Source organism: Lissotriton helveticus, chromosome 6 (assembly GCF_964261635.1).
Source record: "Lissotriton helveticus chromosome 6, aLisHel1.1, whole genome shotgun sequence".
Taxonomy (NCBI): domain Eukaryota; kingdom Metazoa; phylum Chordata; class Amphibia; order Caudata; family Salamandridae; genus Lissotriton; species Lissotriton helveticus.
In genome coordinates this window covers 400,888,565-400,914,279 of record NC_136067.1, presented here as the reverse complement: position 1 = coordinate 400,914,279, position 25,715 = coordinate 400,888,565, and the positions used below count along the sequence as shown (strand labels likewise).

At 43.5% G+C, this 25,715-nt stretch overlaps 1 protein-coding gene across 1 annotated transcript in view; it reads left to right on the top strand.

Annotated features, from left to right (window-relative positions):
- The window catches only part of RNF144A (ring finger protein 144A), a 160,686-nt gene extending 136,034 nt beyond the window's left edge, over positions 1–24,652 (top strand). The window contains exons 7-8 of the mRNA XM_078647844.1: positions 19,517–19,606; positions 21,524–24,652. Of these exons, the coding sequence (XP_078503970.1) occupies positions 19,517–19,606; positions 21,524–21,655 (222 nt within the window). The 3' untranslated portion in view covers positions 21,656–24,652. The remainder of the gene's footprint in view (positions 1–19,516; positions 19,607–21,523) is intronic.
- The last annotated feature ends 1,063 nt before the right edge of the window (positions 24,653–25,715 follow it).

Below are 25,715 nucleotides of genomic sequence, written 5' to 3'. Positions count from 1 at the left end.
AGCCTTCCATCGTCAAAATCCAGGGGTTCGAAACAAGTGTTTAAATCACCAGCAATGATCAGGTTACTATTGTTTACATCTTGAGTCAAATAACTTTCAAGAATTGTAATAACATTGGAACTCCTGCCACCCGGTTGGCCCAGCGAGTAGACATTATGTATGGTTATGTCAAGGCCTTTTGGTGAGCTAACCCATCTGGCCATAATGTCCGGGCTATCAATGATTAGCTCATCCACCCTTATCCCCTCAAATCGTCTCACCAAACAAGTCAACCCACCAACTGGTCTACCCCTTGGTCCCCTGGTCGCTCCTTTAAAGAAGTTTAGATAGCCTACATGAAAAACTCCTTCTACAGACCACGTCTCTTGGAAAGCCCACACATCAGTAGACTATATATGATGACCAATCTGTGGACTTTGTTTTTTATGCTAATCCCGATATATTCCAGGAGGATAGAGTCATACATGGTTTCGAGGAACTAGGGCCTTCATTCAGAGTGCTTATCAAAACCTCCTTTATATTCACATCAGTTGTTAAAGGCTGACCTATGCTAGGGGTTCTTAAAAGGGGTTTGACGTCCAATTCGGTGGGCTTTTCCCATGGTTCACTGCCAATGCGGGCACTCCTTGTGCCAACTATCGGAGTAGCCCGTGGGGAAACGCTCTCACTTCCCAGCATGTTACTACTACAAGTTGCTAGGTTCCTATCAACCATCTTTTTAGCCTCACTGCCTACAAACCACTGTATGGTGTCACTGCCTCTCAGTCAGTCGATATCTTCGAGAGTTGATAGTAACTCCAAACGATTATTGGTTTGTATGGGATAATCAAGCAAATTGTGAACCCTATTAGGGACCCACGCTTCCTTATATCTAGGCATCTTCCGTGGATTATAGAAGAACCCTAAGGGAAGTAGTCTGATTTCATCTACTACAGGGGGATAGTGACCAGCCATCTCTAAAATATATTGTACCAAGGAGGGTGACCCAAAACTCAGTACCACACAATCGCCAGTCATGGATTTATATGAGTGGCCTACCCAGTTAATTAGTCGCACCATTTTGAATTCATCAAATAATTCATGTCTAATGCCTGTCTATTTGCTCACAAAATGGAGAGCCTTATTCTTAAGCGTTGACCAGTGCTCTCGAGTACCCGGGGGAAGTGGGGGCACGTTGGCTAAGATAACCGTATAAGGTGTGGCTTCGGGGGGGAGATGAAGACTGGTTAGCATGTTAGAAACCTCTTCTATACCCTGCTCAACCTGCCTCCTTCTGTTACCTTGACCCCACATTGCTGCACCAACGGTACAATTGCTTGAACTAGAAGTATGAGTCTAATCTTTTAAGTATTGGATCAATAAGGGCTACTATGTGTTCTCTTAATAATAAGCACAGTTCCTCTGGATTGAACTGAATATGTGTGCAAGTTGCCTGCTTTGGTTGGGAGGCTCTTAATATCGGTGTTGTGTTAGCAACGGGATTAACATCCAAGATGTTAACACCCGGCTTCCCAAAGACATGTACCCTACTAGATTCATTAATGGCGGCCAGTGAATTTTGTTTAACTGTACTACGACCTTTCCTTTTATTAATAGGCGGTTCAGCCCCTGATCCCCCCCCCCCCCCATAGCTTTCTTCCCCCTAGTCTTTACCATAGCAGGGCTCTGTGTGCTACACTGGACTTGCGGGGTACCCGGGGTGGGGGACGTAGACACTTCACATGTGAAGTTGGGAGGTGTTATGTCACTAGCAGGTTCTGATTCAATACTTGACAATGGTTGGGGTATCTGGGCACAGGGCAAGGAGCCTCCCCTAGATGGTGCAGGTTCCAGCGAGAGCCTTCGCTCTGTTGCCTGGATCTCATGCATTAATACAGATTCTGCTCTATTTAGGAAAGCATCTAATGTGCCTACCACCCGTTCCCCAACCTTTCTTTTGCTCATATTTAAGAGACCTCAATACCACACAATTGACGGGAACCAGGCTAGCTTACAAGCGAATAAAACATCCAAGCAAAAATATAATGCTTACAGTTCACCGCAATAAGTGTCAATAACGTGGCCCAGCCCGGCCTCCTCTGGGCTCTGACGGGCGTCTCCTTGTGCTCTGTGGCAGCGGCGTGCACGCCGCAAGGGATGCTGGGAGGCGTAGTTCGCCTCTCTCTCGGCGTCCGACCTTCCAGAAATGGTGCCAGTGACTCTCGGCTTTGACGGCTCCACAACGATGCCCCAGGAATGGTGTTAGTGACTCTCGGCGGTGGCGGCTCCAAATCAATGGCCCAGGTAAGAGTACAGCGTTACCGCGAGCTCCCGGGCCGCGGAAGCCCGTCAGTCCTTATGAGCACCTCCTTGCGCTCTGTGGCAGCATCATGCTGGGAGGCGTAGTTCGCCTCTCTCTCGGCGTCCGACCTACCAGAAATGGCGCCAGTGACTCTCGGAGGTGGCGGCTCCACAACGATGCCCTGGGAATGGTGTTAGTGACTCTATGTGGTGGCGGCTCCAAAATCAATGGCCCAGGTAAGAGTACTGCGTTACAGCGAGCTCCATATTCATATCCTCAAAGGGACAGTAATGTTCCTCGAATGTTGGAGCGGCAATTTGAGTTGGCAGGCAATCTGCGATGTTGTCAAAAGGTCGCACGTTGCATGAGATCTTTCGCGGCTGCGCAGAAATCCCATTCCGCCACGATATTTTTTGCGTTGCATTCGCCATTGCTCCACTGCCTGAACAATCAAGTTCATGGTTTTCAAGATACTCGATTATTTGCTGGATATCGGGAGCGATTGTTGGGATGTTGGCAAGGCATAGATCCATTAGCCAGTCGAATGGGCAAGTTTTGCAATAAAGAGATGGCTGTACGCAAATTGCATATGTGTACATAAATGTCATGTTGTAGCTGGCTCCGATTATAGAGAGAGATGCAGGCAGCTGAAAAGTTGTTCCATTTTTAGACAGTGTTGATGTAGCTTTGCGTAGAGGCGTATTCTGTCGGACATTGTTGTTAGCACAGGAAGCACAGCCATTCTTTAGAAGCAAAAATAGTAGTAGGATGGCCGCAAAGAGAGCGAGAATTATGAGCACTGTTCCCATTATTCCATTGATGATCGAATAAATGAAGTCTGGTATTATACCAAAAACGGTTTGAAAGATTGTGAGAAGGCCGGGGGAGACCCTGTTAAAAAAAAGTGTACCATACCTTGAGTGTGAGATGTGTTGAAAATTGTGTAACAATTTACAAAGTATAATGGGAGGTTCGTATTTAAAAGGGACTGTGTTTTACTTGGAGTTTGTGTTATCTGAAGTCAATACATTTCTTTTGCAGAGGTTAGGGACATTTCTGTTCTGAACAAAAGCTGTTTCAGTTTGGTTAGTTTAATGAAGTCTGTTTTTAAAATAGGTTTTGAAGGTCAAGTTGAAGTTTGGGAGTTAGTTTGTGTGGGTGGGAATAGACATTGCCACAGGAAGTTACTCAGTTTGAAACAGTAAAGACAGACGATATGCCAGCTCATATTCTGTAGGAGTGCATGTGATTGAGAAGCAGATAAGTGCTGTTAGAAGGCTGTGTGAATGTTGGTATGATTGTGGTAGTTGGCGTGGTTTTAAGAAAGCACGCAAGATTGGGGGCTGCAAACTTAGAAGCGTTGTGCAGTTGGACATTCTTGGATACTAATGAATGAGTGCCATTGTGGTCGAACTTTTCACCTGTGAAAAACAAGTTCTGTATTCTCTTTAAGACAGCGATATGTAAATGGGAGAAACCACTGCTTGTGAATAAACGCGGTACCTTTATATAATGACATGACAAACAACATGTACACCTAGCAGACACGACGACAGTACGTACTGTGGAAACCGTGGCTAGCCATGTATACAAACCAAACATGGCATGGCACCTCTGCCACACAATGCAGAATGCGGGGAGAGATGAGAGCAAAGTATGTGCAAAGGTGGGAAGTGATTCTCTGTGATAAAAATATACAATGCAAAGTGTTGAGGGGTTGTCCCGGACAGACTTGAGTATGCAGAGCACAGACATGTACATGTGAACATACACTTATGGTCTATTGAGTGAAGTAGACAGTGGACGCAACCATGATAGTACAGACAGGAGGGAAGATTGCAAAAACATAGCGCGTGCATGTCCCCTCCCTCCCAAATTCTTTAGCGTAGTGGGCTGGCTCGACCTGTGAGCGAAGGTGGGTGCGTGAATGATGCTCTCCGCCTGCTGGTATCCAGAAATCGTCATGGCCGCTACGACGCACATATACCCCACAGTTCACCTTTCGCTACCGCATTATGTGAAAGAGGGCCCACCACGTGCCGGCGGAAGCTCCTGGGCCGAGGTCTGCAAGGTCAGAAGGTTCCTGAGATCAACGCTGGCTACCTCGACACAGGTACACAGAGCCCAGCCTGAGGCCCAGCACAGTGGAGTGCTCTGTGAACGGTGTTTTGATACCATAGTGGACTATGTTAGAACTATATCTGAGAGTGGAGTTGAAGGTACTCTCTCCAACCAGGTGCAACCAACTCTAGGTCCCAACAGTGGACCGGTGTCTTGATCCCACAATGGACGATGTTAGAGCTTCACCTGAGAGTGGAGATGAAGGTACTCCCTTCGACGAGGTGCAACCTACTCTAGGTCACAACAGTGGAACGGTGTCTTGATCCCACAATGAACGATGTCCGATATTACCTTCTGCTTGGTTTTCATAGAACTCCCTCCGTTGAGGACTCGGTGCTTGCGTAGCTACCTGTTGCACATGATTATTGTGCTTGGTTGACACCAGTCAGTGGAGTACACTGCGGTACAGCAGGTCCGAACAGTGAAACGGGGTGTTGAGTCTATGATTGAGGATGTCAGAAGTTCAAGTCTGTGATTATTTCTGTGTAGCCCGTCCGATCTGGTGCAACCAACTCCATGCTTTCGAATCAACGGTACGTGGCTGTGAGGCGTTGAATAGTGCCTCTGGCCTACACTGCAGTCAGCAGGACTCACAATTTAGATTGAGTGGTGATTGTTTAATTACAGAATCCAGTAGTCAAGTATCTAGAACGTCTATTGAAATATACACAATATCCTTTTAGTATACTTGCTTGAAGAATTTTTTTTAGATGACTTATAGGTTTACTACAATGACCAAATTCATCTTGCAAGTCCAAAGGAACACTGACTAGTCTACACTGTGGACAGCAGAAATCATTATTCAAACTGTCTTGATTTATTTATTGTACAGTTTTCTGTAATTTAGGTTTTATTTTGTGAAGAAGTGAGAAAACGTATTCATGGTTATCTGTGTGAGTATTGCCTTCAATTAACACTGCAGACAGCAGTGTTCACAATTCAGATTGAGTCGCTATTGTAGATGACGCAGTACTGTAGGAAAAGACATTGCTCCAGTGCGCTCTGTTTGCACCATGCATATGTATCATTACAGGCTCTGCACATGCTTTCTTTTGGTTTGCGTATGAGAAACTGGGCAGCTCAAGTCAATGCCATGTGGCTGTGGGCCCTTGCTGAACGCTCTCTCTGGCCTACACTGCTGACAGCAGTGTTCACATTTGAGATTGTCGGCATTGTAGATGACGCAGTCCTGTAGAAAAAGACATTGCTGCAGTGCGCTCTGTCTGCACCACTCATACACATCATGGCTGGGTCCGCACATGCTTTTTTGTTGCTTTGCGTACTGCAAACTGTGGAGCTCAAGTCAATGCCACGTGGCTGTTGGCCTTTGCTGACTGCTCTGTCTGGCCTACACGGCAGACAGCAGTGTTCACAATTCATATTGAGTCGCTATTGCAGATGATCCAGTCTCGATGGCAACATATGTTGCTCCTAGTACGTCCGGCACGCATCATCGCTGGCTGTGCACATGATGAATGCTTTTGATGTGGCTATGTGAGTGCACTAGAACTGATGGAGTGTTTATGATATTATTTCAGATCTATTGATTGTGACTCAGATAACTACAAGTTGTGGTTGTTTTACGATAAAAACAACTACTGTCCCTACCTTACTGCAGCACAAAATATTGATTCTTTTAATATTGAATCTCTGTGTGTGATCTAATGATTACTGTTGTAGTTGATGCTAGCAGCAACCATTCCCTCAGGGCTGCTTTACACTCACCCCACACGCACCCAGCACAGACGTCACTGGATATGTGACCCTGGTAATAAAAAGGTGTCGAGCGCATGTGCCCTTACCCCCTTCCACTATCGATCTGTGTCCCTGTGTTCATTATCTATGCATAATACTGCCTCTGGGCCGTACTACATTACATTGTGGTGTGGACAGCGTATGCAACCATGTTACCTCTGGTAGTGGAGAAAACTTTGGTTATGTAACTTTTAGGTGTATGGCTATCACTGGTGGAAGGCTACTTTACAAAGTATGAATACTGATGAAGATGATTGTTGCATGTTGTAATATGTCACTGACCATGTCATGAGTGATGTAATATGTGATGTCATCAGCAGTGCATTGCGGGTGCACAGGTTATAGGTAGCTCAACTAACTATAACTAGCGAATTTCTATGGTTTTATATGAGTCAAATGTCCAACTAACTATAACGTTCCAGAAACCTATGTTTTTTTCAGTGAATATATAATATTGTTTCTACATCTTTTGTATAGGTGTCTCTATACACAGTCATGTTATGCTGGCTTTCTTAAGAGAGAGTGCATTTTTGCCTACGCTGCTGTGCTTTTCCACATGTCCTAGAGGGTCCTTCACTTGTTTGTTGCTTTGCTGTTGTTATTGTTCCCACTGCTTTTCTTAAAGCTTTTATCGGTGCTCTCTACATGATTCTATGGCACAAAGCTTTGGCTCAGTGGTATTGGCTATTGTGCTTGGCCTTCTGTGGAAAAGTAAATTTTGCCATGTTCTGTGTCCCTACGCCTCATCCATCATATGTTATGTGTGCATGACCAATATGCATATGTTATTCCCCATGTCCGATTAATGACGCAATTACAGTTGTGTCCACCTCTGGTATGTCATTTTCCAGTCCTCGTGAATACTACGAATATCAGGCCTATGTAAAGTAATGTTGCCACGTCTCCCAGTGTGCACGTTATTCCATTATAAAGTCCCCGTTTCCAGGCCTCAAAAGGGCCCGGACCCTGGATTCAGCTCCTGTCTCCTGAAAGCCTCGCTGAGGAGCGATACAGCCCCCACCTGTATCCTCGACCCTTCACTTACTTCCTGCCTCGCAGTGCCCGGTGCAGCTTGGCTCTGCCTCTGAGTCTGCCAAAAGTATGTTATAGTTCCAGCTATCAGTTCAGTCCTCCTCTTCTGCATTCCTAAGCTACTGAACTGCATCAATAGTTTCCGTCATTGTCTAGCCTCCTCGTCTCCATGTTAGAGAAATACTGTATTTAATGGTCATTTAGTATTCTTCATCACGCACTACATGTAGAATAATGCATGGTCCAGTCTTAGAATCAAGTTAGCTTTTCCCCTCATGACTCCTAGTTTATATCAACATGTTCCCTAAACATCAGATACCAGATAGGGTTTAGGTACATGTCGTTCCGACCCTCCAGACTCTAGTCTCTGCTCCTAGCACAGAGTTCGTAGCCCCCAGCTTCTCCTAGTAATACGTCATTGCCAGTTTTCGCGCACCATTAGGTTAGAGGTCCCGGCTCCTTAGGTAGCCCCCTCCTATGTTTCCGCCCATTCATGACATATTCTGTTACGTTTGCACCACATGTCTATGTATACGCCCAGTTACACCTCTTTTCACTGTTATCTTTCGCGACTGCTACGCGTCACGTCTTCTGCTCCACCCACTGCTACACCTACTGCAATGTAATGCTATGTGTTTGCGCTATGTATATAAGTCAATGTATTGTTATTAAAAGTTAGCGCGCTCATCCCAGACCCAGCCCCGGCAGCTGCCGGGCCTTATTGTCCTATTCCTATGCAGGTTGTCCTGGTCCTGTCCTTATGCTGTAATAAACCTGCAAAAACTCCTACTACCTCGAATCTTGACTCTTATTTTATTGAGCTATCTGTTATTCATTCATTCATCCAAAAATAGATCCGGTATTATTTATTTATATACCACATAATGGCGCCCGAATAGGGACTTGCCCTTTCCCCACGCGTCGGTGAAGCCACGCCGACCCCCTGACCCTCTGCAGTCGTGACGGAACTCTTCTGCGCAGTGGCAGATATTTCTGCTCAAGTATCCCTCAGGCCCACGGAGGAGACGGAGGAGGCGGTCCAGCATCCAAACGAGACGGTGGAGGAACGCGGCGAGTCCCGACCAGAGCCCAAGCCGAGAGTCCAAGGTCCGAGGTATCCGGAGGCCCACCCGTAAACTGAAGTCCGAAGTCAGAAGTCCGTCGTCGTAGCAGTCCAGTCCCGTCCGAGGCCTTCCGTTCCGTGCTGCCCGGTGAGTACCATTGCTGGGGTAGTATCTAGACAGGACCAATCTAAATTGACTCCTGGTCCGTGGGTTGGTGGTGCCCAGACTCACAAACGAAGTGTTCACCTAGGTGGATACGGGTCTTGATGCGTCCTTTTATGGGACCGGTATGTTCCGTACTGTTACAGCAGTGCATCCAGTAACTCTAGTCTGTTCCGTTCTCGAGAAAACCTGTTCTATTTCTGTTCTCAGTATTCCAGGTAATATTCTGTTCGAACTGTTATTTATAATATTCTTCATGTATTTTACTGTTGTGGTATGAGTGCGATGTGATTTCGTGTTTTTATTGTGTATTGTATTTTGTCCAGATTACAGTTCAGTCATGCCTATATTTTCCAAGTTACGTCAGTTAAAAACTAGAAAGGGTCTGTTAGAGGAAGCGGTTCCTGTCCCACCTAGGGACAGTCCAGGTCATTTTATGTATCAGAAACATGGCATAAGCGCCATATTATATCTAGATTTATGGGTAGAGTATACCAAACAGTTAGAAGAAAAGTATAGATGGCCCGTATCGGGTACATGGGATGCCGAATGTATCATGCGAGTAGAAGAAGCATTATGGAAAAAGAAAGCCAGACAGTCACAGAAAGATGCCATCGAGTTATGGCGTAAGGAAGCTCATAGAAGAACGGAAAAGGAAGTCAGAAAGTCAGAGTTAAGTAGAGAATCCCAAGAACGAGCCCAAGAAAGAGAATTAATCGAGATAGGTGAACAAGTCAAAGCCGAACAGTCAGACAGACAGAGGCATGCCCTTATTAAGGGTATGTATCCTCTTCTTGCCGAAGGTGTGCCAAAAGCGACCCCAGAGGCATCCAGTAATTTCCCGCCACCATTAATTCCGACCAAGCTACGTCACAAACCGACCGCAGCTGATATTTTTATTTCGTCCTATCTGGACGACACAGTCCCCGAATATGCAAATCCTGTCCGCGCTCCGCCAGTCCCTGTAAACCAGGTAATTCATGCTCCTCCAGACACCGGGGTGCCCTTAACAGCTCCCCCGGCCCAGTCCGCCATACAAGTACAATTACCGACCCTGCCAGGACGAAGAATGTCAGTCGACGATTCTAGTCTAGGGGCCGCAGGAGGAGGTCTTCCTCAAACCCCGCCGCCACACAAGCGTTTATCAGCACTCGAATTACATGCTCAAGCATCACAGCGTACTCCTAAAAGTAATAAGTCTGTCACAGAAATCAGACAAGCCCTTAACGAATGTGTCTATGACGCAGTCCCAGGCGAGTATAATATGGTTTTATATTCCGTACGTATAAGGAGGGTGACCGAGTATCTAGTCACCTTACCGAATATGAAAGAAGATCTAGACAGAATATATCGTTTCATCCGTACAGGGGATGATCCAGAAAGTATTGGCGAGATTATGTCTCAAAGGAAAGCCGAGATTCAGCTCATGATATTAAAGTTCCTGATCAATTGTCTAATAAGAGAACAAGATTACCCGTCTAAAGATCCCGCCGAAATGAGAATCCTGACAAGGTGGAGTGATAATATAGCCGAGGGTAAGCACAAGACCGTCAGTGCCATGGAGAGTATGTACAAGAAAATCCGTAAAGAAATAATAAGGTTACACGACCAGCGTAAAGCAGCACAAGTAAGCGAGAAAGAAAGTATCTCTGATCCTGAAGAGGAAGAGAACGAGAATCCCGCCAGAATAGCGTATGTAGGAAAATCTAGATTTCCAGATCGCCATGTACGTCTAGAAAGTAAGTCCACTTTCCATCATCCAGCACCAGAACTAGGTTCTCTGGAACAAGTATTTCAAGCTACCGATCACATTCTGAAATCACGAATCGGTTACAGTGAGTTAAGTACCATGCATGAACAAGAACTAGCCCGATCAGCAGTCCGATGGATTACTGATTCTACCACTTTTCCAGACGAAATAGTGGCACAAATGTTTCTGAAACTGCCCCCAGCCGAGCAACGACTGGTGGGTATGTATATGATCCAGCACCTCATCACTCTGTATGAGGGTCAACATTCTGATCCAGGCCCGTTACATGATGTTCTGAACGAGTTACTCCAGTATAGATGGAGAGGTCTAGGTACCGATTTAATAAGTGTCATTCTAGAACAGCGTCACAAGTATAGAACGTTTTTGAACCCGCATTTTGTTCATGTCTCACCCCCAGAAAGTAAATCGTTTTACATAGACAGACAGAATCCGTTACGAGAAGTCCACCCAGTCCAAGGGGCGGGTGGCGTAATGCAACGAGTGTTTGTATACACTCCGATTTCAAAGATGGAACTTCTTGAAATGAAGAAATTAATTCCCTGTCATGACAAAGATCCAGCAGGGTTCCATAGAGAATTAAAAGACATGCTCCGTATGGGAGAATACACTTACCCAGATATCATTAAAATGTTAAAGGTCCTGTTACCCGCAGGGGTGTATGAAAAGCTAAAGGAAAAAGAATGGGAGGTGGGAGAGAAAAAGATCGATTGGGCAGCTCTAGAAGCTGAAGACAAGGCACGAGTACCAGGTACCGGTCTTGGAGATAAATGTAAAGAATTACCAGAATTACTGATTCAAGTTTTACCCAGATTATTGACAACAAGGAAGGAAGACTGGGATGCAATCTCAGCCTGTAAACAGAAACAAGATGAAGATATTAGTGATTTTTATTCTAGATTTGAGAAATGTTTCAGTATCAATAGTGGTCTCAAGACAAGTAGTGAGTCATACCCTCATCTTTTTGTTACTAAATTAGTCGAGAATTCAAGTCCACAAATTAAAAATCGAGTTTTGAAAGTCGAAAGCACCTGGCAAGCAAATACTCCGTCCCAGATGCTCCAGATGCTTCAGTACCACCAGAATAGAATCAGGGAAGAGCAAGAACACGAGAGAAAACGTATGAAAGACACGAAAATGAAAGTGCTAGTTGCACAATCTATTCCTCAAGACAGTCAGAAGAGGGGTCCGAATCAAGCCAGTCATCCTGCAGCTCCCGTTAAAGGGAACTGCAATTATTGTAAACAGCCAGGTCATTTTATAAACGAGTGTGCAGTTCTGAAACATAACATAGCTACTGGTAAGACTAAAGAAAGACCACGTCCGCCTAGACAAGAACAAGTTTCACAGATTCCTCAGTCACAGAATGCACAACAGACAGTTACCGCACCGCAGCCTATTGCTGCAACACAGCACGTTACATCGCAGATGTACCAGTATGCACAGTCCGAGTATCCAGAGTACCAGCCATATTCATGAAACAGCCTAGAGAGGGAGGTAGGCTTGCCTCTCATCGAGATACCTGTAGATCAAGAGGGTCCCTATGTTCACAGTCAAGTATTAGGGAAAGACAGAAAGTTTTTGATCGATACAGGGGCAAGTAGGACCACAATTAGTCATGCCGAAGTTCCAGGGGCTCCGCTCTCAGGCTCAAGAAATGTTTCCCTTGGATTTTCAGGAAAACCCATCGTTAACGAGATATCAAAGCCAGTCACTCTAGAAGTAGGTCCATTGTCCCGTACTACTGATCTGTTACTTACTAAGTCATGTCCAGAAAATCTATTAGGCATTAAGACACTGAAAGAATTAGGTGCAGTTATTTGCTGTTCCCCAGAGGGAATACGTCTGTTCCTACGTGACTTTAAGGGTCACTATGTATTACGAGATTTTGATTCAAGATTGTCTAATGTTCCGCAGCACTTATGGGCGCAAGGTCCAACTGATGTAGGTTACATGCAAATCACACCCCATCGTGTGACTCTCAAGCCAGGTGTAGTGTTACCACGAATCAGACAGTACAGATTGCCACCTGAGGCTGTAGCAGCCTTATCCAAAATTATTGACTAGCTCATGGCTCAAGGAGTAGTTGTAGAAACTGACTCCAATGTATGCAATTCTCCGATCATTCCAGTCATGAAACGTACTGATCCGAATGCACCCCCAGTATATAGATTAGTGATTGATTTACGAGAGCTTAACAAATGTATTATTCCTCAGTACCCAGTTGTCCCAGATATTTCTTCCCTGTTAACAGCCATTGATTCCGAAGCCATGTTCTTCACTGTCATAGACCTTAAGAATGCATTTTTTAGTGTTCCGATTCATCCAGACAGCCAGTTTCTTTTCGGATTTTGTTTAAATGGAAGGAGCTATATGTTTACACGCGCTCCTCAAGGTTTCACAGAAAGTCCTAGTATTTACAGTCAAGCACTCAAGAGACAACTAGACAATATTCACATGCCAACTGACACTGCCCTGCTCCAGTATGTCGATGATCTACTGATCACAGCCCGTTCCGAACGTGCTTGCGAGCGAGCATCCCTTACAGTTCTGTATTTTCTAGCCGAGATGGGGCACAAGGTGTCACCTTCGAAGCTTCAATTCTGTGTCCAGCAAGTGGTATACTTAGGACACTTGCTGTCCAAGAGGGGTAGGCAGTTGACACCCGACCGTATCCAGTTAATAGCGAGTCTTCCCCAGCCCAGAACCCAGAAGGAGGTACGTGCCTTTATCGGCCTTACTTCTTATTGTAGACAATGGATTCCCCAGTATGCATTTCTAGCCAAGCCACTGATACAGTTAACGACACAGGAGGCAGCCGTATCGACTGTCCTCCCTTGGACATCTGAACATACACTTAGTTTCAACGAGTTAAAGAAAGCCCTATGTCAAGCTCCAGTTCTAGCCACACCGAACTACAGTAAGCCTTTTACACTTTTCGTTACTGAACGCGAAGGTACAGCATTATCTGTTCTTACACAAGATCAAGCAGGACAATACAAGCCCTGTGCTTATTTTTCGAGCACATTAGATCCAGTCGCCCAGGCGTTGCCTGCGTGCCTCAAGTCAGTTGCAGCCACAGCACTAGCTATCAGACAAAGTGATTCCATAGTTTTAGGACATTCCCTGACAGTACAAGTCCCGCATTCAGTAGAAGTTCTTCTAAACCGAACACAAACACAGCACTTGACAATTGCACGTTTAACAGGTTATGAATTGACACTGTTCCAGCCACACATAGAAATTAGACGCTGCAACGTTCTGAATCCTGCTACACTGTTACCATCAGTTAATTCAAATTCTGATCCACATGACTGTGTGGAAGTAGTTAACATTACGACAAAGCCAAGACAAGACCTGACAGACATTCCGTTACCAGATCCCGACCTGACACTTTATGTAGATGGTTCATGTATGAGAACTAGTACAGGAGAACTAGTCGCCGCATATGCAGTAACTACTGACACCGAAGTTATTGAGACACACCGTATTGACACCCTGTCCGCTCAAGCAGCAGAGCTAGTCGCTCTGACACAAGCCTGTATACATGCCAAGAACCTGAAAGTTAATGTTTACACAGATTCACGTTACGCATTCGGAGTTGTACACGACTTCGGAGTGCTCTGGCAGGAGAGAGGTTTTATGACTTCTCATGGAACCAAGATTCAGCATGGTCTCCTTATTCAAGCCCTGTTAGATGCCATACATTTACCGACATCTATTGCTATCATGAAATGTAAAGCACATACGAAAGTTACAGACATTATTTCTCAAGGTAATGATCTAGCAGACCGCACAGCCAAGCTTACAGCACAGACTCCAGACATTCCAGTTAACAATACACATACTCCAGATCCGATTACATGCATGACAGTTAAGGACCCTACACAAGATGTCATAGATATCCAGTTACATGCTACTCCCGATGAAATCAAGAAATGGTCCGAACAAGGAGGGGTCCAGACAGATCAAGGATGGTTAACGAAGGGTAGAGCCACATGGTTTCTCCCCGATTCTATGGTTCAAGTCATTATCAATACCGCACATAGTCCAGCACATTTAGGAGAAAAAGCTATGTTAGACAGTATCCAGAACATTTGGTTCAACAAGCATTTACGAGCTGCAGCCAAGCAGAAAGTCCGTACCTGTATGATATGTTGTCAGTTTAATCCAGGTAAAAGTGTCCCGGTGGAACAAGGTGGTTTCCAGCCCCCTGACCACCCTTTTGAGGTCCTCCAGATGGATTATATTCAGATGGAGCGATGTCGAGGTTTCAAGTATGTCCTTGTAGTTGTATGCGCTTTGTCCAGGTGGACAGAAGCATATCCAGTCCCAGATTACACAGCCGCGACCACTGCCAAGCAGTTGGTTCGTGAATTTTTCCCTAGATATGGACTCCCTAGAGTCGTATATTCTGATAACGGCCAGCCATTCTCATCTGAACTCATGAAGCACGTTTCCCTTTTGTTAGGGTACCAGTGGAAGTTTCATTGTGTCCGCCATCCTGAAGCAGCCGGTCTGGTCGAGAGACATAATCAGACCCTGAAAATCCGTATTGCAAAAGTCTGTAAAGACAAAGGTGTGGACTGGCTAGTAGCTCTGCCAGTCGCTTTATTTTATATGCGCATGGTCGCACATTCCAGATCAGGTCTGTCCCCGTACGAGGTCGTATTCGGCCGCCCCCCTAACATGTGGGGTACTCCTAGACCCCGAAGTATTACCGATGTTTCATGTAATATGCTGACAGATTACCTAGCTTCCTTGATGTCTGCCCTCAACTCATGTCGTTCACAGGTTGCCGCCGCATTTCCAGACAATACCGAGGTGGCACCGCACGAGATCGTTCCAGGCTCCCTAGTGATGATCAGAAATTTTGACAGATCAAGTCCGCTGGAACCACGTTGGAAGGAGCCACGCCAGGTCCTCTTGACCACCCGAACTGCCGTCAAGTTGGAAGGCAGGAAGGGGTGGGTCCATCTTTCTCATGTAAAACTTTTCAATGGATTGAAATCCGTCTCCAAGAACATTTCCAAGGATTTCCAGGATTCGAAGGACTGCCAAAACATTGTTTTCAAGGACTGTCCCGCAAAAGACATTATTACAACCCCTCCCTTGTTAGAGAAAACTCCGCAACAGGAGTATAAGTTAAAGCTCAGGTCTAGTAAACTAAGTCAGTCAGTTTGATTGTATAAGTCCTCCCCTAGGTGAAACGGTTAGACTGTTTCTGACATGTATAAAATAGACCCCCATAATGAGAGAGTCAGTCAAGGTTCAATCAGATGTATCGTTCTTCTAAGTTTCATATTATTCATCAGCATTTTGATTTCCTGCACCAGTTATGCCTTCTATCTGTATTTCCCAGTTCCTCATGTAAATATGTCTGCTAATGCTACAGTAGAGCACACGTTTAGTGATCTGCCTCCTCACGAATATTCTTACCGCCTCGCTATGCGCAACAACACATTTATCCGTATGTTACATTATTCACACCAGACCAGCAATGCCACTAATTGTTGGGTGTGTGGTCGACTCCCCCCTTTCCAGACACCGAAGGGAGTTCTGCCACTTTTTCCTTATCCTTTTTCACATAATGGTTCATGTGGAGCATGGTCCACGTTAACGTCGTCCTCAACAGATATGTCTTTTCTTAACAGTACATGTTTTCCAGACAAGCAGGGTTTTCCCCACAGAACAGGTTTAGATCTAGAAAATGAAGTTTATAATTTAGGTAATTATTCGTCGAATTTCATGGTCCTGAATGTTCAGTCTGATACTACTCCAGACTTACCTGCTATTTCAGTACTACCTGTCAAAGGCGAATTATGTGTCCGTAATTATGGTTCTGTACATGTAGGTCATAGTGAGTGTACTACTGTTATCAAGTATAGTGACAGTAGGAAATCTATTTTCAAAGCTTCACGTCATTCTTATTTTATTTGTGGTCAAACTGCATATGTCCGTCTGCCCCTCGATTGGGAGGGAACCTGTTATATTGCTTTCCTACTGCCACCTGTTTTCCTAGCTCCATCTGATTATCACAGAAACACACATCTAGTACACATTAGACATAGAAGGGAGTCCCCAATTGTCGATTATACTGAAACTACTCTAGAACAATATACAGATTTCAATAAAGGTTTCTTCTTCTTTGTAGGACCTGTCCAGAATAGTAAACTGATCCGTAGGTTAACAAGAACCCTTGAAGCTGTAGTAAATGAGACTGCCTCTGCTCTAGGTAACCTAACCGAAGAACAATCTGCTATGAGATTTGTCGTTTTGCAAAATCGTCTCGTCCTTGACGTCATACTGGCCGATAGGGGCGGGGCCTGTAGAGTCATCGGATCTAGTTGCTGCATTTTTATTCCAAATAACGCGCCGTCTGTTTATTCAGCTATAACCAGACTCCATAAAATTGCCCATCTGTTACATCAAGATCCAGGCACCTGGACATGGTCAGGTTGGTTCTGGAATATAATTTCCGCATGGGGATGGAAAGTCCTGTCCTTTTTAAGTATTGCAGTAGCGATCGTATTTAGCTGCTGCCTCTGTATACAATGTGGCCCTGCGATTTGCAGCATGTGTGCTACCTCTTGTATTCCTAGTCCCAAGCCCCGTTCTAAATCCCGTTCCAAGACAATTCGAGACGAGCAAATGGTACTGTATGAAATGATAGATGGTATCATGAAAATTGATGTTTCCTGATGGAAACGTAGTGACAAGGAGGGAATGTGGAAAAGTAAATTTTGCCATGTTCTGTGTCCCTACGCCTCATCCATCATATGTTATGTGTGCATGACCAATATGCATATGTTATTCCCCATGTCCGATTAATGACGCAATTACAGTTGTGTCCACCTCTGGTATGTCATTTTCCAGTCCTCGTGAATACTACGAATATCAGGCCTATGTAAAGTAATGTTGCCACGTCTCCCAGTGTGCACGTTATTCCATTATAAAGTCCCCGTTTCCAGGCCTCAAAAGGGCCCGGACCCTGGATTCAGCTCCTGTCTCCTGAAAGCCTCGCTGAGGAGCGATACAGCCCCCACCTGTATCCTCGACCCTTCACTTACTTCCTGCCTCGCAGTGCCCGGTGCAGCTTGGCTCTGCCTCTGAGTCTGCCAAAAGTATGTTATAGTTCCAGCTATCAGTTCAGTCCTCCTCTTCTGCATTCCTAAGCTACTGAACTGCATCAATAGTTTCCGTCATTGTCTAGCCTCCTCGTCTCCATGTTAGAGAAATACTGTATTTAATGGTCATTTAGTATTCTTCATCACGCACTACATGTAGAATAATGCATGGTCCAGTCTTAGAATCAAGTTAGCTTTTCCCCTCATGACTCCTAGTTTATATCAACATGTTCCCTAAACATCAGATACCAGATAGGGTTTAGGTACATGTCGTTCCGACCCTCCAGACTCTAGTCTCTGCTCCTAGCACAGAGTTCGTAGCCCCCAGCTTCTCCTAGTAATACGTCATTGCCAGTTTTCGCGCACCATTAGGTTAGAGGTCCCGGCTCCTTAGGTAGCCCCCTCCTATGTTTCCGCCCATTCATGACATATTCTGTTACGTTTGCACCACATGTCTATGTATACGCCCAGTTACACCTCTTTTCACTGTTATCTTTCGCGACTGCTACGCGTCACGTCTTCTGCTCCACCCACTGCTACACCTACTGCAATGTAATGCTATGTGTTTGCGCTATGTATATAAGTCAATGTATTGTTATTAAAAGTTAGCGCGCTCATCCCAGACCCAGCCCCGGCAGCTGCCGGGCCTTATTGTCCTATTCCTATGCAGGTTGTCCTGGTCCTGTCCTTATGCTGTAATAAACCTGCAAAAACTCCTACTACCTCGAATCTTGACTCTTATTTTATTGAGCTATCTGTTATTCATTCATTCATCCAAAAATAGATCCGGTATTATTTATTTATATACCACACTTCAGCCCCGTCCACTAATAGTCCGGCTACCATTGGAGGAACTCTGTAGTATAATGGTTTTATGAATTGTTCTTTCCAGCACCTCTTTATTCTTTTACCATGGTGTCTTTTCATGTTTTTCCATTGTTTCGGACTTCGGTTCCGTAGAGTTTTCCATAATATTTCTGGTGATGCGTCTTTTTTCCTGACCTACCTTCCTGACAGCCAGTCACTCTCTCTTATAATAAGCCAGTTAGTCCTACCGGGGGATCTTTTGTGGCATTACTTCGCAGATCCTCCTCCGAAGATGGTATTGCTTCGGTATCTAATTCAAAGGTAAGGAATCTGCGGCTAAATGTCGCTTTCAGACGAATACTTTACTTACTTTTGGTAACACTTTATGTGGAAGAGACCGGATCTAGCTGCAGATTCCTTGCCGACTCACCCATCATTTCCACTCTACGAACTGGTTGATTCTTTTGTCTATCAGTTCCCTTATTGCGCACTCCTGTGCCTTTCATAAGGTTTCATTTAAATAAATAAAAGAAAAATGTAAACATTTTATCAAAAGCAGATTCTTTTTGGGTACTCTGTTTCCATAAGCAGTTTCCATGAGTGGCTATGCGTTTTTTTGTGTGGAAAATAGTCACTAAAGAAACTGACGTAAGCGCATCAAGGAGGGCTTATATGGACTTTGTCAATGTCACATCCGGTGGACGCCGCGACTAAGGAGTCGCACAACGCCCTCTACCGAAGCACGTACTGCTGTTAAAAGAAAAAATTAAATCCAGATTCAGTCTGGCGCCTGGGAATAATTTAAAGAATTCAAAAGTAAGGAATCTGCTGCGAGATCCTGTCTCTACCAGATAATGCGTTACCAAAGGTAAGTAACTTATTCTTCAATTCCAGGTACTACAATCAGAAATGCTACTTTCTATTTCTTCAAGCATAGACTAGTTGCTTTCACATGCTTTTCAGAAGTTTGTAAAATTTCTCCAAACGTAAAGTGTAATCACTCCTGCTATACCAAATGAAAGAATCTTAAAGTATGCTTTCAATTTAGCTCTTCTTAGTTCTATTGGGTTAAAAAAAAAAGAGTAGCAGTAAGAAAAATATACAGGTAACATGCATGGGGTTTATGAACAAAAGAGCATTCTTTTCTCTTCATAATTGAACCTAAGAACACGTGGCATTAGAAGAACACAATAAACAATAGAGAAGTATGCCATGCCGTTCCCAGCAGAAACATCCTGATGTTGCATGACTTTTATTGACTAGACAGCTGAGTGCGGCTCCCGCAATATTGTTTAATCTGGTTTTTTTTCTTTGTAATATCACTTTCCTTCGTCGCAGACAAACGACTACTCGATTTTCATGAATTTCTAATGTATGTATGTTTTTAAATGTTTTGTAGGATGATTTCCTTCTAATACATTATGACAAAGGTCCATGTCGAAATAAATTAGGCCACTCTCGGGCTTCTGTCATCTGGCACAGGACGCAGGTAAGCGCTGTGTTCTCAAACCAAAAATGCTAATAACCAGTGCTAAAGGATTGGAAGTGTTTAGAGTTGTTTATAAATTGATTTTGTTTCTTTTGCAGTGTTTCCTTTCAGGGTATCGTCATGAGATTGTTTTTATTATGTTTATAGAATGTAAGCATAATTCTTAATTGCAGACGTTTTTAGTGTTTATGTGGTTGTCTGTAGTTACCCTAAGATTGCTTGTACTGCTTGAGACATTTCTAATCAGCTACATGTGGCAACACTAGCTAACAGGTGTCATCAAACCCGGATCCTTTGCCATTACAGGGAATTAATCAAATGTCTCTACCGCAAGGGTGCCAAAGCCCCCCAGACCTTTGCATGACTCCAAAACATTTCAAAGAATCAATTTTATGCAGTGATTTATATCTGTGCTTGTTTTGGTTTCGGCTACAGAATTTTCACCCTAGTTAATACATTGAAGGTCAACGTCCCTTACTCATGATTGGATGGCCGTAATGTCTCTCAGTTCCATGCTCCTGATTCAGTGGCTTCTCTCCCTATTCTTCTCTCCCTATTTTTTTTTTGTGCCGCCCCTAGAGCATTCCTTCGTTATGCTCCTTTTGCTTGTATGATCTGTATCCTTTCACTGCTACTTTTTTGTTTTTGCCTACAGACTGCTTTTAACTGTCTGTTGTCTACAGTACTTATACTTATAGTGGGATTCGAGTCGGTTTACTGCAGATTGGCTTTCCTGTCTTTTGATTGCTTCTTATTCAATGGCTTTCATTGCCGTTCTTGTCGCTCTGCTTGAGCATAGTTGTATTACCATTCTTTTCATTGGATAACTTTCACTATGCTTCCACCTCTCACATTCAGGAAACTCATTCATCTTTTTCTGTCAACACTCCATGAGGGTGCATTTGTTTTCTTGCTCTCTTCCTGATGCGGTGCTTCTTCCTTCAAGTCCCTGCTCCAGGTCCTGCTCCCTTCTTCCCCAACACCCAGCTTATTGGTTGCATCTCATACATCCCGTTCAGTGTTTTTTTCCCAACTCTGACTTTCCTCCTATCCAACCCACCACAAGCCCCGCTATACTCCCTCAATTACCCTGTTGCTGCTGGCTCCCTCTTTACTCCACATTGATTACCCTGTACTCCTTCCTTTTATTCAAGGTACTTATTTATTTTTGATGGCCCAGCTGCTGCAGTTTGCTGCCTGGCCTCTCCTTTTTTTAAAAGGTGCTTTTAATTATTCTTATGCTTTCAGAAGGAGCAATCTTTAACATTTGCACCTATGGAATGAACTTCCTGTATGTCAATGGGAAATGTATTTAAATGATTTGTAGCAGGACCTTAGAGATTGGGAAACGTACTCAAACTGTCTCATGGTCAGATAGCCATCCAGGCTAGGCCAAGTAAACCAGGCTACCTTTGTAATGGAAAAGATGCTCAGTTGGATAAGTCTCAATTCTCAAGTACTCCAAATCGCATTGGTCCGAAGGCTTTTCTCACTGCAGTGGAGTGTGGGAGTAGGATGAATCTGAGAACTGCTCCACGGCCCTGGCTGCAGGTGGGTCGTAGCTCTCTGTGGAAACAAATTCATACATTTTAAAAGCTTTCAGTTGGTCGACATGCTTCCGATGGCTGTCGAAAACTGTTGGAATTGAACCCTTTTGGAATTGAACCCTGTTTTCTGATGGATTTTCACTTTTTCCATTAAGATAATGTAGGCAAGAGAAAGCAATCTTTTTACATGTGATACATCTATAAACAGGTGCCTACTGGAGATAGAATATAGTATTACTTCAGCACTCTAAATGTTGGTTTAATATTAATTCACTGTAAACTAGAATTGTCACTTACTGCTAAATTGTGTTAGTAGGAAATGTTTTAATTCTTTTTGTAGGTAATCATTCTTTATTTTTCTTTATTCTAGGTAGTGGGAATTTTCGCTGGATTTGGCCTACTGCTTTTAGTAGCATCGCCTTTTCTTTTACTTGCAACGCCATTTGTGCTGTGCTGCAAATGCAAATGTAGTAAAGGAGACGACGACCCCTTGCCTTCTTAGTTAAAGATAGAATGGGGGTTTTCACTACATCTTGCACTCCATAGTCTGTCCTATATTTTACTCGCATTCTTGCATTGTGCCTATCAGACTTTGCATTATCAGGCTTTAAAGTGACACAGCTGCGCTGTAATTCTGCAAACTCTTTCTACAAGTGCTGCAGAATCCCAGACAGAGGAATTCCAAAATTCAAACTTCACCCGAAGAGGACACCATAGCATGTTATTGAGTGGCATGCCAGATGGAAGTTAAAAGATTAGGAAGAATTCGAACTTGAAAATGTGCTGTTAACATCCACAGATCATATAAGATCAAATGATGTATCCAAACATCAGTTTACTTATTAATTTAGGTGAAAACATCACCAAGGGCTCTTTTTCCACCTACTTTTTAATTTGCGCATTGTTTTAAGCTCATGCGTTTCTTGTCAATAACTGATCAACGTATCTGTTTCTTTAACTTCAGTTGTTAATGTAGGCGATTGTGCCATATGTGTAATGCATTTCAACCCAGTACAAGAATTGCCCAGTGATTGTGAAGCCTGCCGCAAGCTGTTAAACCAAATAAATTCTCAGCGAAGTACTGTGCATAAAAGAAACATTTGGCACAGTGGCACACCAACATCCCCAGTTTGGCTGCATTCCTTTGCCGTTCCCTGTTAGCTACCATCATTGTAGACTTCGTAAGATTCCTTGCACTTTAAATTGTTTTATTCTTTTAGGAAGACGTTAACCTTGCAGTATTTGTGCTGTTTTTTTCTGACTTGAAAACCTTATGATGTAATAATTGATTCCAATTGCAGTTAGCCGCAGATGACACACATGCACGTGATGCCTGATTTAGAGATTAAGGGCCCGATGTAGGTAAATGGCATTTACCGATTCGTAAATACAGAATTTTACCGATTCGGTATTTACAAATCGACAAATGCTATGTAGGTATTTTTACCGATTTTTTTTTTTTTACCGAATTTGTAACATTCGGTAATTACCGAATCGGTATTTACCGATTCGGTAATTGACATTGGTTCCAATCCATGGCAAATACCGATTTGGTAAAATTACAGAATTTACAAGGGGGACAGGGTGTCACTTTGACACCCTGTTGCACCCCTGATTCAGGCTTGTGTGCCATGTGACAGACATACATGCCCTCAGGGCATGTATGTGTGCCACATGGCACAGATGTACATGCACGGATGTGCATGTACACAGGAATTCGTTATTTACCATGCAATAGTATTACATGGTAAATAACAAATTCTTAGGGGCCTGTGGCACTGTTTCCAGTGCCACCTACATATAGATTTACCAATTCGGTAAATTTACCGATTCTGTATTTTACAGAATCAGTAAATTTACCGAATCGGTAAATTTACTGATTCTGTACAATATAGGCCCCCTACATCTCAATCACCAAATACCGGTCGATAACGGCCGAAATCGGCTGTTACCGACTGGTATTTGGTGTCCTACATCTGGCCCTAAGTCTGGAGAAACCACTTACCAGAAATTTTCTTCACCATAGGGAGAGCAGAGTGGAGGCATTTAAACCATCCACCTCCTCCAGAACACCTTGGATTCTCTATTACCAACCAACTTAAAAACAGCCCCTTAGTCTCCAGTTTAGGAAAAAGGCTTTTTGTTTTCCATGTGATACAATATCTGATAATTATGTCATAACCAGTTTTCTGGGAATGCACAGTAACTGTGGTCTTTTCTCCCATAAAACCATTGATTTTATTTTTTATTGACAGAATTTTCAGGAGGTCACCGTGCAATAGTCCTTCTAACCTGGTGTCAGTTTCCTGATGGTGAACTTAAAAATAGTTTATTGGTTTGCGTCTAGCATTAGAATACTGCCCTTCCAACTCAGTCTTTCGTCATCACGGAATATGAGATTTGATCAGAACCTAGGATGGTGCAGGATCTAGCTGCAGAGATCTATTTAGCTATGTCACTGGCCTTGGTGCAAATAAGTTACTTGTTGATTAGGTGGATTAAGAGGCAGCAAACATATTAGAAATGTTACTGTTGAATACATAATTATTGGAGGTTCCTTGCACTTTGAATGGTTTTATTCTTTTAGGCAGGCGTTAACCTTTTGGCGGTTGTGCTGCTTTTTTCAGGCTTGAGAAACTTATGATGCAATCATTGATTCCACCCACAGTTGACCACAGGCGACAAACACATGTACTTGGTATCTGGTTTAGAGATAAAATCTAAGTCTTTAGAGTAATACACTTCAGGAATTTTGTTCGCCATAGGGGCAGCAGGGTGGGGGTATTTAAACCAACCACGTCCTCCATAACCCCCATGGATTTTCTGTTATCGGCAGCATAACCTGTTTCTTTTATGCTGACTAATATCAAGACTGAATGGGGGATATTTATTTTTGCTTGTATGAAGGGTGATTAAATGTCAATATTTCCCTTTGTTTTTTTGACCAGCTGTGATAGATCAGTACATGATTGGTATCGTCAAGTTTTATATACTGAGCAGTTTTATTTACGGAGTTCTTTTTTTCTTTCTGAGGGAGTGTACAAATTTTTCCCCAGCGGGGAATATAGTTTTCAAATTGTCTGCATATTAGGTTGTTTATTTCAGACTAGAGTAGTTTTTCAAAAGAATCTCTCTATGTAACTCATATGACTTGGGTTGGAGACTTTACAGTGTCTTTTTCTCGTAAGAACGTTTATGCTGGTTTCATCATCCTCAATCATGTTTTTTCCGTTCCAGTTTATGCATTCAAGGAACGGACAATCTCACCTGTGAACTAAATTATTTCTGGCAAATGCTGATGGGTAGTTGTTTTTCCACTTGATATAAACACCTGGAAAGTCATGTTGAACTCATCAATGAGTAAAACTATTTCTGCAATATGCAGTCAAGTCCATCTACTATTATAAACATCGACGATCCTAATCGGTAGAGTGAAGAAGGATTTAGACTATTCACCCTCATCAAAAGTATGTAGGCACTGATGCAAACAAAAAAAAAATCACACCGCTAATGTCCCCTTCGCATCCAAACCCTGGTGTGCTGTTATTATCGTGAATACACATAACGATGCAGGTAACCCATGCTCTATTAGCTGTAACCATTTCTTGCAAAGAAAGATAAGTTCACTTTATTGGTCCCGGTGTTCTGGGATGCCTTCGCATCTTCTTGCCTTTTCCCCTGCCACGCCATGTCTTCAAAGCTTTTTTCTCCACAAGTAAAAGGCCGCAGTAATTGCCATTAATTGAGCATAGGTGAAAACCTATTTCAAGTAATTAGTCTAAATAGACCTTCACCTGTCCACCACAACATCATTTTGGCCCTCTGTTACTCTACCTCTGCACTGTATTATGTTGAACTCTTAAAGGTCCGTCCAAAAAAACACATTGACAATTGAGGCAGCCAAGCAGTGCCTTATATTTGTCAAACAGTTCACAGATACTATGTTAAGCAATATATTCATGGGTGGTTCCAACTGGATGGAGGTCTACTGCCTAAATCCATTGCTGGATTTAGGCAGCAGACCTCATTTCATTGGCTCCTGGTTTAATCTTAGACTTGCTGCGTAGCATCAAAACCTTCTTCAACCCTCTCTACTCAAAGGGTTTTGCAAGTTTGGAAGAAAATATTGCTTGTTCAGTTGTTGTTTGCCTTCCACAGTGCCCGTCAGATCTCGGAGTTCTTACAAGTTAACACAAGATTTCATATTTTTCAAGGCTGCACAGACTTTTCAACCAGACCATCTGGCAGGCACCTGTTTCCTACCTAAAGAGGAGAGCTAAAGATTTTAATGTTAGGCATTTAAACCAGTGTTCTAGATATAGCTTCCATCTTTTCGCACAAGAGGTAAACATGGTTAGCGATACCTATGTGATGGTTTAATGATGGGCAGTACACATCAGAATGCATATCCCATGTGATAATCTCTGTAATTCACAGATGTGTTCCTTGGTCTTGTCCAAAACAATTAAGTTTTTTCAGATTTCTTTTAGACACTATTGTCCACTGGTGATTGGAACAAAAATTACACGAAGCGCAAAATTGAAAATGTTCCAGCTAAAAGA